Source organism: Erpetoichthys calabaricus, chromosome 1 (assembly GCF_900747795.2).
Source record: "Erpetoichthys calabaricus chromosome 1, fErpCal1.3, whole genome shotgun sequence".
Taxonomy (NCBI): Eukaryota; Metazoa; Chordata; class Cladistia; order Polypteriformes; family Polypteridae; genus Erpetoichthys; species Erpetoichthys calabaricus.
Genome location: NC_041394.2, coordinates 113,906,350 through 113,923,066, shown reverse-complemented (window position 1 = coordinate 113,923,066; position 16,717 = coordinate 113,906,350). Strand labels below are relative to the sequence as shown.

Here is a 16,717-nt window from a genome sequence, read left to right as displayed (position 1 = left end):
AGAGTACTGTCTACGTTCGGAAGCACTTACCTTTATGAGGAATTGTTTTTGTTAATGAAAGCTACCAAAACCCCACATCGCTCAAGACTTACCGTCTAGCACCTTTCATCCCTCATAAAAGTTGCAGCTGCACAAGATTTCAAGCCTGATATCGACAAACTGGTTACTAACAAGCGATGCCAAGTGTCGGGACAAAAGAAATAGATCTCACACTGTAAGACTCCTTTATAAGCAATGAATATAATATAATAATATAAGGACCTAGCTAAGAGGCAAAGACTCTAATTGTACGGTTTTGTACAGAGATTGTATGGAAATAAATTGCTTTTCTTTAACACTAGAATTACCAGAGCCTACGAAAAAACTCGTAAATCCGTCCCACCTTAAATCGCGTCTTAAATCCTTTTGCACCTCTCCGCCAGAGTCCTTTGTCATCTAAATGTGCTGATAAAGCTACTAGCAGCCAGCTATTCCATCCCCCCCACCGACTTAGAATGAACTTCTCTCCTAGCTCAAGCCTTGCCTTGATTTGATTACCTGGGATTGAAGTGGAGTTTTACAGTGGAAATAATTCTAGCGTTATTTGGAATACACGCATTTCATGTGTGTTCCATTTCTATAGTAGGCTGTCCAAACACATTTTTAAAACAGAAACGTTTTTCATATTCTAATAGTAAATGACAAAATGTAGGCATAAACTATATAACGTATGAAGCCTGAAGTCCATATATCAAAGAAACACTTTCACAAAAGGTACAAATAAGAGAACACGTGCGCTTTCATTCAAAAAAAAAAAAAAAAAAAAAAGCCGCGTTAGCATGCCATATTGACACACTTATTACAACTGCCGCGGTGGCGTAATGATATCAGTTCCTGACTGGGGATCAGAGGGTGGCGAGTTCGATCCCGCACGGCTCCACTTTGAGAAATTAACTCCTCTTATTCTTACAATTTTAGAATAACAATATAAATTTGATTTCAGTCTGTAACAGGCGGTGTAACTTATGATACTGGTAAAGGTTAGCTTTTTTTTTTTTTTTTTTTTTTTAAATTCACTTTTCATTCTCGCAGTCACATTCAGAATCAATCCATACAACCCCATCTGACACAGCTGGTTTCACATAAATAAAAGTGCACTTTTATTCAAGACTATAACCGAAGAATAAAGAAAGCAAGTTACAGTTGGTGGTTGATACGACAGCTTGCGTGGTGCAATGTTAAGAACTGCTGATTTCCGATCCGTGCTATATAAAATCATCACATTCAAATATTAACAGTTCCCACTCACCCAAGGTCCGCCATTCCTACATTTACAACATGTGTACTTGTTGCAGTGTACACACCTCTCTGTGCTATGGTTCCTATTACAGTGAATGAACACCTGACACTGTACTTTCTTCCCTGGGGGAAGCTGAGGTCTTAGAACGGAAGTTTGTTGACGCTGTATCATCTTTTCTTTTTCCATCGCCTTTTCCTGTAAGAAGCGACGACGAAGTTCCTCTGCAAGGTGAGCCATGAACACTCTTCTTTCCTCAGCGGACCCCGTGCATGCCTTATACAGTACGTGTGCGTTCATCGCTGCTAGGTCAAGGATGTTGTACAACACAGCAACCGGCCACCTGCGTGTTCCTGTGCGCACTGAACAAGCACACGCCTTCTGGTCCATGATGTCAACGCCACGCTGGGGAAAAAAGAAAGACAAATATATGTGACATTTTGAAGAAATCATTTTATCACCAGAAGAGCACCAGAATACTTCGTCACACTAATATTTTTTTCATTAGCATACCTTCATGTGGTTGTAGTCTGTGACCGTGTTTGTTTTTTTTTTTTTTATCTTGCCCAATCTCCACATCATGGTGCATTGTGCTGAGAATGCAGACAGACTTCATCTTTTTGGGCACATACACTGTCAGCATGGCACTGGGAGATCTAAACACCAGCGTGGAGAATTGTTTGTGTACTGAACTGACTTTAGCTGCAGGTGGAAGTTCCCGTCGCACTTTATTCATGGTGCCAAGCAGAGTTGTATTGCGGTGCAGCAGTCTATTAGCCAGCGAAAGTGACGTGAAGAAGTTGTCTGTTGTTACGGTTCTGCCTTTTTGGATTGCGGCAGATTTGGAGACAAAGTACATGTGCAATGCCACTCCTTATTTAGGAAAAGATCCCAGTCGTCCCACGGGAGAAAGACTTTCCGAGTCTGTGGTCATAAAGCTTATGGAGCCATTTCTGGAGAAAGGCAGAACCGTAACAACAGACAACTTCTTCACGTCACTTTCGCTGGCTAATAGACTGCTGCACCGCAATACAACTCTGCTTGGCACCATGAATAAAGTGCGACGGGAACTTCCACCTGCAGCTAAAGTCAGTTCAGTACACGAACAATTCTCCACGCTGGTGTTTAGATCTCCCAGTGCCATGCTGACAGTGTATGTGCCCAAAAAGATGAAGTCTGTCTGCATTCTCAGCACAATGCACCATGATGTGGAGATTGGGCAAGATAAAAAAAACAAAAACAAACACGGTCACAGACTACAACCACATGAAGGTATGCTAATGAAAAAAATATTAGTGTGACGAAGTATTCTGGTGCTCTTCTGGTGATAAAATGATTTCTTCAAAATGTCACATGTATTTGTCTTTCTTTTTTCCCCAGCGTGGCGTTGACATCATGGACCAGAAGGCGCGTGCTTGTTCAGTGCGCACAGGAACACGCAGGTGGCCGGTTGCTGTGTTGTACAACATCCTTGACCTAGCAGCGATGAACGCACACGTACTGTATAAGGCATGCACGGGGTCCGCTGAGGAAAGAAGAGTGTTCATGGCTCACCTTGCAGAGGAACTTCGTCGTCGCTTCTTACAGGAAAAGGCGATGGAAAAAGAAAAGATGATACAGCGTCAACAAACTTCCGTTCTAAGACCTCAGCTTCCCCCAGGGAAGAAAGTACAGTGTCAGGTGCTCATTCACTGTAATAGGAACCATAGCACAGAGAGGTGTGTACACTGCAACAAATACACATGTTGTAAATGTAGGAATGGCGGACCTTGGGTGAGTGGGAACTGTTAATATTTGAATGTGATGATTTTATATAGCACGGATCGGAAATCAGCAGTTCTTAACATTGCACCACGCAAGCTGTCGTATCAACCACCAACTGTAACTTGCTTTCTTTATTCTTCGGTTATAGTCTTGAATAAAAGTGCACTTTTATTTATGTGAAACCAGCTGTGTCAGATGGGGTTGTATGGATTGATTCTGAATGTGACTGCGAGAATGAAAAGTGAATTTAAAAAAAAAAAAAAAAAAAAAAAAGCTAACCTTTACCAGTATCATAAGTTACACCGCCTGTTACAGACTGAAATCAAATTTATATTGTTATTCTAAAATTGTAAGAATAAGAGCAGTTAATTTCTCAAAGTGGAGCCGTGCGGGATCGAACTCGCCACCCTCTGATCCCCAGTCAGGAACTGATATCATTACGCCACCGCGGCAGTTGTAATAAGTGTGTCAATGTGGCATGCTAACGCGGCTTTTTTTTTTTTTTTTTTTTTTTGAATGAAAGCGCACGTGTTCTCTTATTTGTACCTTTTGTGAAAGTGTTTCTTTGATATATGGACTTCAGGCTTCATACGTTATATAGTTTATGCCTACATTTTGTCATTTACTATTAGAATATGAAAAACGTTTCTGTTTTAAAAATGTGTTTGGACAGCCTACTATAGAAATGGAACACACATGAAATGCGTGTATTCCAAATAACGCTAGAATTATTTCCACTGTAAAACTCCACTTCAATCCCAGGTAATCAAATCAAGGCAAGGCTTGAGCTAGGAGAGAAGTTCATTCTAAGTCGGTGGGGGGATGGAATAGCTGGCTGCTAGTAGCTTTATCAGCACATTTAGATGACAAAGGACTCTGGCGGAGAGGTGCAAACGGATTTAAGACGCGATTTAAGGTGGGACGGATTTACGAGTTTTTTCGTAGGCTCTGGTAATTCTAGTGTTAAACTTTTAAGTGTTACATTTTTTAAAGTTTTCAGTATTGGAAAGAAAGCTACAGTAACTTTGTATAATAGTATTTGTTACAGTGCGGCCCGCTGACGCATGTATGGCAGTCAAAGCGGCCCACCAATGGTAGTGACTTTGACATGCCTGCTGTAGGGCATGGTGTATTAAAAATAAGTTAAGTTACCCATAAGGTGTGCAATGCTTACTGCTCCGACTCGAGTGACATTAGTAAATACAGCGTACTAATTAACAAGAAACACAATGTTTTTCGGCCATATCGCCGTCAGCTGTGTGTTGTTATTTTCTCTTTCTGTTTTATATTCAATATATATTGGTGTGGCGGCCCTGTGCAGGTGTACAGTTTGTACATGCCTAAGGCCGCCCCTGCTGCCAGGCTGCTGCAGCTTAGCACTTCAGTTGCGACGTCACAGCTCATTAAATTTGGACAAGGCTTGTGGCTATACTAGCAGATGACGTTTCCGGTACCGTAATGCCATGGGAAAATGCGCTTTTGTCAGAAGGCAGAAGTAAGAAAAGTCAATAAGTAACGCCGAAGATACAGAATGATTCAATCACAAATGATAGTAACCATTTTGTACAAGTTTAGTGCTAACTAGGATCTGTCATGCGGGCCACACAGATTTCTGTTGCAGGCCGCATGCGGCCCGGGGACCACGTGTTTGACATGCCTGACCTATGGTGTTCATCTTCCTGGACCCCTGCCGCTTCCTACCATCTTCCGTCATAAACAAGTTACCTACGTGAGTTCTGTTTGGACTTGTGTCTGGAAAGACATCACCGCAGCTAATTGCGTGTTTACTCTTTTTCAAACTGTCAAATTATATGGAATTACCAAGGTGATACCCAAAATCTTTATCTGTGTTCTTTGTGTCTTTTACCAAGGAGAATGTAACATAGTTAGTTTACAATGCTAGAAACAGTAGTAGTGTAATTGGTCTAGGAATCACAAAAGAAAGGTCTCATCGTACAGGATGTATCAATTGGTGGTAACAAACACAGTTGTTAACAAGAAAAGGGTTAAGGCTAGTCTTGCCTATATCCCATTTACAAAGCTTTCTCCTAGCTTCACCAGGTAGAAAAATAGTGCAAGAAAATCAAGAATATCCACAGGGTATAATCAATCAGAGTATAATCAAGAATATCCACAAATATTCACATTTGTTTTAAAATAAAATTTACAGCAAGCAATATGAAAAAAGCCAGTACATTCACTGCACATGTTTGCTGTGTTCTATTAAATATATGTGACACATTTCTGGCATGGAGGACATGGATTTCTGCATTATGATCAATGAAATTGCTTTAAAATACATTTACCCCTAAGTAAATAGATTGTATATGAAATGGAGATGTACTTTCATCAGTGTATGTAAATTAGAAATATTTCCTTTCCCAATTCAAGCTTTTAAAATAGATTGTTTACATGCTTTACTTTGCAGAAGGATTACAAATGTTTTTGGTATGTATTAATGCTTTCTACTGTACTTCATATGCACCATCAAGTTCTTTTTTGACTTGTCTTCTATTTAGGAATGAATTTAAAAAAATGATATAACTAATTCAGACATAATAAAGATTTGAACAAATAGCGATGCTGCATTGTCAACTTAAAAGTGCAGACCACCCACTCTCTTGAAATGTTCTGTTTGAGAGCTGCCCTTTAAAACAGCAAAATGATGAGAGGAATCTATATGGGGAAAATGGACTGTGTGTACAGCAGGGCTGATTACATTTTTTCTGAGTGGGTCAAATTTAAACATTACACATGTTCATGGAAAGGTGTATCTATTATGTAACAGTGCAAGCAATCAAGAACAACATTTAAAATGCATGATGATTTAACAAGTCAGTAACAATGTAAATAAGATATGTGAGACAAAAAAGATAACTCACATATTCCCGAACAACTAAAGAGTATATCAGTTGAGCCACCCTGCACATATTTGGGATGTAGGAGGAAACCCGAGTAAGTTCAGCGACTGAAAAAAATCCCCAAAACTGTAGGGAAGCAGCTCCAAAAACTTCACTACCATATGTTACCAATGAGGCAACCATTTTCAAAAAGCAGCATATCATTAGCAGTTTAGTCTCTTTGTATTCCTGGGTAGGAGAGTCTGAGCACATATACTTATAAAATGTAACCAAAACACAAGCAGGGGACAATCTTTTGTACTTTGTCAAAACCAGAAATCACAGTCAAATGGAGTAGTTTGATCTGTATTTATTGATTGTAAAGGGTTTTTTATTTTTCATCTTTTTAGGCTTGGGTAGCACAACTGATGTATCCACTCAATCTCAAATAGCGTGGTGTCTGACATGTCATTATAGTTGACATATGTGCAACAAAGATATAGTGATGGAAAGCATTGAGACATGAAAACTGCAACACAAGTTCAATCATGTCATCAGAACAGTGACAAAAAGACAACAGACAATCAACAAAATTGTTAAACATATTTCAAAGCTGCAAAGGTTTTTTAGACATGGCTGGACATCATAACACCAGGAAATAATGCTTTTGCTGTTCTTTGGGATATATGGAGCTGATGGTCCATTTTGTTTGAAAATGTGGTTTTGAAAACTCCATTTGGATGGAATGGGAGCAGTATGGTAATCCTTGTTAAATGTTATCTTTTCAAGAAATTAGTTTGTTTTGGCAAAATGTAAATAATGTTTGTTTAAAGATTAAAATGTTTAGCTCACCTGCATGTATTTGCAGGATTGCAAAATTCCTTTTCAATGTTTTCGTTATCGGGAAGATCTGACCACTCCAAACCATCCTGCACCTGCCATTGGTAAGGCATACTGAAGTGTGCTTGGAAACAATTTTCTGCACAAAGAAAAATGTTACAAGTTAACATAAATACAATGATTTGTCTGGAGGAGGAAATTGAACCAAACATACAGTAACTCATCAATTCTTATATTTTCAGCACGTCTAAACAGAAACCAAGGCTAGATCTTGAAAATACTCAAGGCGAACCATTTTGTAACAGTATTTTATCACCATAACTTTCCAAATTTTGACAATTTCATCTAAAGAAGTTGTACTTATTGTCCTTATCTGAGTGTTCTGCACATTTCCCATTTCTTTCATAACAATAACCCTTTAGATCTAAAGCTACAATACACTAATCAAGATGGCAAGAGTAATACAGTGCACAATTCTGTCCACCTGTCCTGACTCCATCCTCTCCTCCCACATCCCTTTATGCCAGACCTGGGAACACTTCCAGCATCACAATACTGCATGGAGGGTCAGGCATAAGTCTCCACAATTAGAGGTACCTGTTTTCAGTAGTTCCCTTTGGTGGCACCCACAGCATCCTGCATGGCTGCCCAATGACACTACAAATCCCAGGTTGCCCCTCAGGTATGCACATGGGCAGCCCAACAAAAGAAGGCCACAATCTAGTACATTTAGGAAGTATACAACCTTGATGAGTAGTCACCCTAATCTTTTCATTATATGGGCCTTCCAGCCAGGCAAGGGTCCATTCATCCCACTCAGGAAGCCAGACCATGCCTGCCTTCTATTAACAAGGTAATGTGCTTCACTGGGCTTTATATTCTGGAAATGTCATCCACAATTAACTTTAATCCTCTAACACAGTGGTCCCCAACCTTTTTGACAGCAAGGACCACTTTATTAGATGCAAATTTTTCCACGGACCAGTGGGGGGGGGGCAGTTTTATACACAATTTACATAACATTTCTATTATTATTAAGCAGTTCGCATACGTTTGCAACCTGAGATTTTTCTTCTTTTTTTGCATATAACAAAGACATATGCTTTGCATTTGCCATTCCAACAGATTGCACATCACAAACATTAACACTGTTACCGTTTTTTTCGTGTCTGCCGCTTCTATAGGAGGGTGACAATGAGTTAAATTCCAATGGATGTTTTTCAAATGTTGACAAGCAATAAGCAAAAGGTATCACTGAAAACCACAGAAAACAAAAACAGCAAAAAAAAAACAGTACGAGGAAAGTTCGAAGAAAGAATTTTTTTTTACAATGTTTCTGTTTGGGGATCGTTGTGCAAACGTGCACATCTGAGCTGCGACCACAGATCTAACTGCTCTGTGGATGATTCATTCGGGCATTTCAAGGTCACTTCGTTGTAATGAAAGCATCTGCTGAATGTACTTCATAGTAACGCAATTTCTATAGACTCGTGTCATATGGGGAAACTGTCGGGACCGTAACAATACTTTGTTGTAATACTCTCTCACCTCGGTCTCTCTCCTCTCTCTGCACCGTTGCAAAGCCCCGCCCGCCAAGCATTCTGAAAAGTCTGAGTGAGTCTCCGTTGCCGGCAGTTCTCTCGCGGCCCGGCTGTCAGACGGCTGCGGCCCGGTAGTGGGTCGCGGACCGGTGGTTGGGGACCCCTGCTCTAACACATTTGCTTAGGGTAATGCCTAATAGTAAATCACTACTTCATAAACAACTTACTGACTTACTATGATAACTTATTCAGAACAGGGACAAGAACTGCTGCCCCACTTGATGGAGATGAGATAATGTAGCTATAAAGAGAGGACAGAAACAAGACTGCTGCATACTGATTATGTATTGGCAAACTGTGCCTCCTACTAGACCACTGTGGGCAACCGGTGCGCCAGTGCGCCATGGAATTTTGTAGGGGCGCCGCGAAAACTTTTGTAAAATATTTAAAATTGCTAGTGTGTTTGAACTTTTGGAAGCTCTTATCTCTGTGAGCAAGGTTTTTCAACACTTACGTAAATGAAGTCTAAGAAACACGAGAGACTTCAAATGATCAACAAGGAAATGCACGTCTGTCTTTCGAAAATTGATCCTCGCATCAATCTCATATGTGCTGAAAAACAATCTCAGCGTTCACATTAATTAAATTTAAGATTTATCCTTTGATTCCTTTATTAATAAAATGTCTTTCAAACTTGTAAAATTAACTGTTTTTATTGGCGATTGTCCATAGATTGTGTCGTCACGACTTTATTTATGGGCAGTCCCTCAGGTGCGCCGCGAAAGAAAATTTTTGGACTTAGTGTGCCACAACTCGAAAAAGGTTGCCTTTTGCTGTACTAAACTGAATATCTATATAATAATTTGGTGGATGGCACAGGAACAAAACTGTCACAGCCTCACAGGACAGGCAACATGTTATAGCCAATAGTCAGAAAAATATTCTGAGTAGAAAACACTACAGGCTCAATAGGTCAAGATAGGAATATCGATGATATTCAGGAACAAGACATATTCCCTCAGTGCAAGGTACTGAAGATGAGAGTCTCAGTTCCAATGCTAAAAGATCAAAATAAAAGGTAACAGTTTGAAACAAACACTAACAAGTTCTTTACGTCAAAAATAAAACTTAAAAGATACCAAATGTATCCTTTAAGTTGAAGAGTTGCAAGTGATTTCTTCACAACCATGGTATATATTACTTGCCACATGAAACTATGTTCTAAATGTACCGTATATACTCATGTATAAGTCGGATCTTGAAATCTGAAAAATCGATCATAAAATCAGACCCCGACTTATATGCCCATTCAAAAATTCAACACTTGATATTTATTTATTTTTTTTTTACATCTTCTTGCCTCCTCCAATCTCGTATCAGTCTCTCAGACGCATTGAATTTTGTTGCAGCAGCGCAGTTACCAATTTCTTTCGCTACTTGAATGAAGTTTAATTTAAAACCAGCTTAATATTTTCTTCTGATTGAACGCTCCATCGTAGATAAGGGATGCTCTTACGATAAAGGTGTATGCGGGTGTGAGATACCAAAAACACAAATCAGTCCAAACGTTGTTTCGGAATAGTTTGGATATTACTGTGTGGTCACTTAGGCACAACATAGAGAGACAGAGAGGTTAGGAGCACTCACTGATACAGCGCATTGCCGCACCCACATAGAAAAAAAAAGGCAGGCAGTGTGCTCCGTGGTTACTCTCTCAGGTGGGTGTTAGCATATCATAATCTCTTGTACCAATAGTGTGAGTTTTCCGCATTCGACTTATACAACCGACATTATAAAATACCAGAAATTATACTGTAAAAGCAAGTCCCGACTTATCCACGAGTATATGTGGTAAGCCTTTTTCAAATTTTAAAAACTCCTTTTCTGTTCTTGCAGCTTACAATGGGACTAATGGATACATGGGTCTATAGACGAATGACATGCCAACTGAATGTCAGCTTTTCTGTGGTGTGTTCTATACATGCCTGATAAAAACAATGTAAAGGCAGACTGAAGCTAAACAAACCAAATTAACAACTTTTTAAATGCTGGATGAGTTGCTGTTGCTGAGGATATGGTAATAAAAGAAATTAGTACTACAGACTGAAACTCACTGACACACACTCATATCAATTAAACCATAAATACACAAGAAGAATGAGTGAAACTCATGTAGTCTCTGGTGCTGCAAGGCAGGAATAACAACTCTTTGCTACCTGGCAAAGTCAGCATAAAAGAAGCTCTGCAAGCAGCAGTGGCAGCACCACAGGGTAGGGGGGTGATGTACAGACACAACATTTGCTGAGCCTGTAAAATATCACTTTGTTTGGAGGCTATATTAGCCCTATATCACATGACAGATTACTAATACAGTTTCCATGTTTGGTAGAAAAATGGCAACTAAGATTGTGCTACTAATGTGTATCCACCAGCAAGGAGCTGGGGGGAAAGAATGGCACACGATTTGCCACTGACCCTGGGTAAGTGAAGTGAGGCGGAAAAGCATATCACTGCTTTGTGGAAGCAGTCACTAAAAAAATGAAATAAGCTTCCATATAGTGAAAGAATATAAGCAATCAGTTATCGTTGCCTAGTTATCTGCAGAACACACACAGTAATTCACATCTGGGCATCAACATTCACTGTCAATACCAGCACTTCACAATGACTTTCTGAGGTGAATTTGTGGCCCTGGACCTGAAAGATGCTGTGGAAAAAGACTAGTGGCAGAGTAAAGTGCACAGATTCTTTGTAAAACTATCTATCTATCTATCTATCTATCTAAAACAGCTAAATGTCACAATAATGTTTTGCTTTGTGCTTTTTTCTTTCTTAACATGAGACAGATAAACCTTTTTTTTGCAATTTTATGTAATATCAAGACATGGATCGATATGCAAAAACATAACTAGCTTTTTCACTCACCTATGGACTCGTGTATCCATTAACCCCATTGTAAAGTGCTGGAACATACAAGGAATTTTTTAAATTTATAAAAAGTACCTCACTTTTAGGCTCAGTAGTAGCGTTGCTGCCATGTAGTAAGGAGACCAGGGTTCGATTCCCGGGTCCTCCCTGCGTGGAGTTTGCATGTTCTTCCCGTGTGTTTCCTCCGGGTACTCCGGTTTCCTCCCACAGTCCAAAGACATGCAGGTTAGGTGCATTGGCGATCCTAAATTCTCCCTAGTGTGCGCTTGGTGTGTGAGTGTGTGTGTATGTGTGTGCCCTGCAGTGGGCTGGCACCCTGCCAAGAGTTTGTTCCTGCCTTGCGCACTGTGTTTGCTGGGATTGGCGTCAGCAAACCCCCGTGACCCTGTGTTAGGATATAGCGGGATGGACAATGGCTGACTGGTTGGCTTCACTTTTAAACACAATTTTACTTGGCAAATTAATACAGTATAAACCATGATTGAGAAGAAATGATTTCAACTTGAAAAATACCAAACTTATCCTTTACTTTTTTCTTGTTCTATCCCATAGATTCATATACAGAAATTGTGATATCACACAATTACATTCACGCATGTGAATTCACTTACTCATAACATGCAGTGATGTGATGATGTAACAACACACAAACCAACAAACAGAAATAAAGCAACAAACGTAGTCCAAGATAAATATAGAAAATGGCCCCAAATGATGAAAATGCCACAGAAGAAAATCTTCAAAATCTCCATAATCTTTACACTTAATTGAGAAATACTCACCTTGACATCACAAAATATTACACTGTCTATAACACTATTAAAACATGGGAATTCCATTGCAAGCCAGTGGTGGAAGCAAAACTTGAGAGTGCCACTAAACACACATTTCATCACTCCCCCCAGGGGTAACAAAGGACAAGCTTGCGTGTTTCATAGAGCTTAGAGTCAAAACTGCTGCATGAAGCACTTGTAGTGGACAGCTAGGATGGATTGGTGTCCAAGCTGGATGACCCCACTCCCTTGCCTGGCGGATAGTCGGGGGGCAGGACATTTCCTGTTTCAACCAGCAGCTGGACACACCATGCCAGCATGAATGGACTGGCATTTTAGGAGAATTCAGCAGAAGATCCTTGTTGTGCTGGGTTGCTAGAGTAGTGAATGAACATGGGGAAGTAGCCTTCCAAGTCTACATGCACCTCTGGTGTGGAGGATGGCAGCATTGCCAGGCCAGTGTACCAAGATGCACACCCACAGGGTGTACTGGGAATTGTAGTTCCATGGGGCAGACCTGTGGGGTTATAGGGAATGGCTATCCCAACTTTGTAAGGCTTCTGCCTTAACCCAGAAGTGCTTCCTAAGTGCAGTGTGACAGGACTGAAGTACTCCCGGGTCTGTTATAAAAGAGACCACTCCACCTCACCAACGTGAGTTGGAGTCGAGGCAGAGGACACGGCTTGCCTGGACTAGATTCATCATTAGATTGTGATAACTTGGGTGCTGGAATAAAGAACCTGTGAAAGGTACTTTTATATATTCGAAATTCACTTGATTTGAACCTTTTACTGTACTTGGAGTCCAGGGCTATGAGGCATCCCCATTTGCTCACACACTATAACCTAGGATGTACTGTATATGTATAGATGTATTCACAATGCAGGAACAGCCCTGAACAGGGTGCCAGGCCATCGCAAATCACACAGACACACACTCACACCCAACCTTACTCAACACAGAGCTAATTTACAGTGATTAATCTACCTACCATGCATATCTTTGGGAATATGTGAAAAAAAAATCAGAGCGAATACAGGAAAACCCACAAGGACCCAGAAAAACATGCAAATTCTACACAGATAATCACTGGGAACTGAAGCATATTTTGGCAGCTTTTAGTGCAACACATAATCAATTCTATACAGGACTATTGGTTCTGGACACGATTCCAGTTTATTTCAAGACATGCATTAACTCTCACTGATTAATGCACACTGGGCAAATGCATTACCACTTAAACTAATAAGCACCTGTTTGAAATAAGGGAGAAATAGTATCCAGAAAAAATCCACCAGGACACAGGTAGATGAGTAAACTTCACACATCTACATAATGTGGAACATACAAGGAGATGGCAACTGAACCTAATCTAGAGGAGCTGTTTGCACATTGTTTACCAGGGTTGCCTAACAGCCAATCATAATACTGTATTTTAATGATTACTCTGGTTTTGTATGCATTAGATGGCATTACCATCCAGTACTTAGTTCGACTTTTTGGCCTGGCAAGTCCAGAATAAAGTATTTTTCAACTTGTCCCCATACTCAACATTTCCAATTTCAGCTTCAGATTTCACCATATGAAAAAGGTTTAAAAAATTCAGCTATTACATGACAGACAGCAAATGATGAAATGCTGAGACTGTGAAGAAAATGCAATACTCACGTCCACGCCTGCAGTCTTTCCATACAGAGAATATGCATATCTCAGTTTTATCTGTGGAGGAAAAGTTTATAGCCAGTCATTGTGTCAACAAACAGTCGTTGCAGCGACTCACTTGAAAAGCACAAGGTGTACTGCAATGCATGCACATGCAATTCTATTATTATATCCTACTACTGTCATAGGGTCACATGACCAGAGTTCTAAGTACAGATTCTGACTCATAACAGATTCTAATTGTGAACACAATGGAAACGGTACTGACATTAATTAAATTAAATTCTGCTTACTTTTGTATATTGCTCATCACAGTGTAGGTGCAGAGTAGTGTGACAACTTCTCATGTAAAATGCAAGTATAAATTTTGCAAACTAATAAATTCAGAATTAGTACATGTAAAGATGCAGATTTGTTAAAATACAAAGAAGACAAAGTTGAAACATTAAGGTTAAGAAAATGTATGAACCGCTATCAGGACATAGTCTAAAACATGTGAAAGTGCTAGGAACTAAAACTCCTATTTTATATACTGTATAAGGTGAAAACCATCCACTTTTAATTTCTAGTCCAAGCTCTTTAAAAGTAAAATGAGAGGGTATGCCTGCTAATTTAAGAAGATGTCTTAATCTGGATTGTATATTGTGAAATTATGCTTAAAGGAACGATGGAAACCCATAATTGTAATCTACTTTGTTCAGTAAATGTGAACATGCATGCTTTAAATGACGGATTCAGTGATTTAATACTGTACTTTAAGGAGCTGCACTAGTAGAATCAAACAAGATAGTTGGACAATACTTCTTGGTGTTGTGTAGATGGCAAATCGGCCTTGTTATAAATGATACTTCTACTAAATGTTACATAAGGTTTTTTATAATTATTTTTATTATGCTTCCCTCTTTATTAACATGGTGCCTGAAAAAATGTTGTTCACTCTCTAAGTAACATCTGCAAATTATTTACAAAAAAGGTCACTATTTGGTAACACTGGGCTGTTCAACTGGTGACCAGTGGGACATATCCAGCCTGTTAAGATATATTTATCTCCACGTATAAACCTTTTTCTGTGAAAACAAAATCCATCCATCCACCTTCCAAAACCACTTATCCCAAGCAGGGTCATATGACAGCTAGAGCCAATCCCAGCAAAGCAGGAACAGCCCCTAGACAGGGAGCCAGCCCTGCTTTTCTCATTTGATCCACCTCTACCTGTCAAATGCTAGGCAGTTTAATAGTAACTGGACTGAGAAAAATCTGTAAATGCTGCAAGAAAAACATAGTATTTGCTCTGTAACAAGCCTACTGCTGTGTGAGAACAGTACAGCTTGAGAAGACACTTCAATAACAAGCACTCAAATTTTGACATAAATTTTCCTAAAGGCTCCCATCATTCCAGACATATAGTACAGAGCTTGACGGTGGACTAATAAAGCAGACAAGCTATCATGGCCCTATCATGTTCCAAGCAAGAGAAGGCTACATCGGTCTGCCTCCATGTTTCATGGATTCTCAGAAAAAAGAATAAAATACACTGACCTAGACTGTTAAAGATTGCATGTCAGCTACTCTAGATGTACAGCCAGGTGACAAAAATAAAAAAGCATCATTTCATCCATTCAGAAAATACCAATGTCTGACATGACAACCATGAGAAGAGCTGAAGAACTAGCAAGCAGTATTTCTGAACCTCTTTTAAAGAAACCGAAAGTGGCTGATGCAATGTCACTGACTGTATACGAGTCCGCCGATTGCAATTGTGTGACACAACTATCTCTCTTTTGTCAGCTTTTTCTATGAGGAGTACTTTTGGGAGGAGTTGCAGAGTCTAATTACATTAAAGGGGCTGGCAACTGGGAAAATTATTTTTCAGAGAATTATTTTTGGTTTGTCATTGAGAATGAATTAGATTTTCAGTGGGTAAACATACTAGTAACAGATGATGGTCCATTTGTGTTGGGATGGATACAAAGTCAGCCTACCCATAACCATCACATTTCTATTAAAAATTTGATACAATATACACTTGCAAATCCATTTGGAGTATGAATGCAATAAAAATGGATACTCGTTCCCACCTTACAAATAGCTACTTCCATTATTGTCTGCAGATATTTTTCAATTCATATGAATCAAAAATTAGTGCTGTTGCTAAGGCGAATCTCACATTATGCAACTTGTCGGCATGTCGGATTTGCTGAGACCAGTTGCTGGATCATGTCAATTTAAATGACTGAAAAACACTGGCTATGTTACATGTAACGATCATGTGACAATTGTCCAGGGCTGTTGTGCTCACCCCCTTTTCTGACAGCCAATAGCACGCTGCCTGATGAAGCAAGCTCTGTACAAAGGGTTAATAGCTGCCACTTGTTCAGCAGCAATCTCAGCCCTTTACTTCTTTCCCCCCTTTTCATATGGTGTGTAAAACACAAAATGTCAGAGAGAAATGCCTCTCTTCTGTTTGTAAGGTTCCACACATATGTACTTCTTATTCCTTGTCAGGGCCTTCTATGGGTTATACTTCAGAGAAGTATTCACTAGTTGTTAGCTCTCCTGCATACACAGCCCATAAATACAGCTAAAGACAAAATGAAACATATTGGATTTTATCATTGCGAGTTACAGATCAGTTGTAGTGAGTCACTGGATATGTCACACAAGGCAATTGATTTCAAAGGAGCAGCGCACTGCTGATGGCTCCCAACTTACTAAGATTGTGAAACTGAAGGCTATGACTGAAAAATTGCTGGAAAAGTCATCTAATGAGACATAAACTTAAGACAAGTCAGTGCAATGTTAGTCGTGAGAAACAAACAGCACACTGATTTTTACATTTTTTAAATGCGTACCTTACATCAACAAGATAAATCAGTCGAAACACAGGATGAAGTGCAACTGAGAAAGGACCATTCTGTTATGTAATTTATTGATCTACGGATGTGCAGTTTTCTTACAATGAAAAATTACTGTGGCAATTGTAAGGAATATGTTACAAAAATACAACACAAAGTAAAGAATTAAGAGTTTGACAGTCCAGCACACTTTTACACAGTAACAAGAGCATCCCTCGGTAATTTTTTATGTATGTTT

At 39.5% G+C, this 16,717-nt stretch overlaps 1 protein-coding gene across 2 annotated transcripts in view; it reads right to left on the bottom strand.

Moving 5' to 3' along the window:
- LOC114654679 (protein mono-ADP-ribosyltransferase PARP12-like) overlaps positions 1–16,717 on the bottom strand; it is a 76,321-nt gene that overhangs the window by 46,896 nt on the left and 12,708 nt on the right. For both annotated transcript variants that reach the window (XM_028805388.2, XM_028805380.2), the window contains exons 4-5: positions 13,631–13,681; positions 6,733–6,859 (exon numbers count right to left, since the gene is read on the bottom strand). In XM_028805388.2, coding sequence (XP_028661221.1) covers positions 6,733–6,859; positions 13,631–13,681 — 178 coding nt within the window. The remainder of the gene's footprint in view (positions 1–6,732; positions 6,860–13,630; positions 13,682–16,717) is intronic.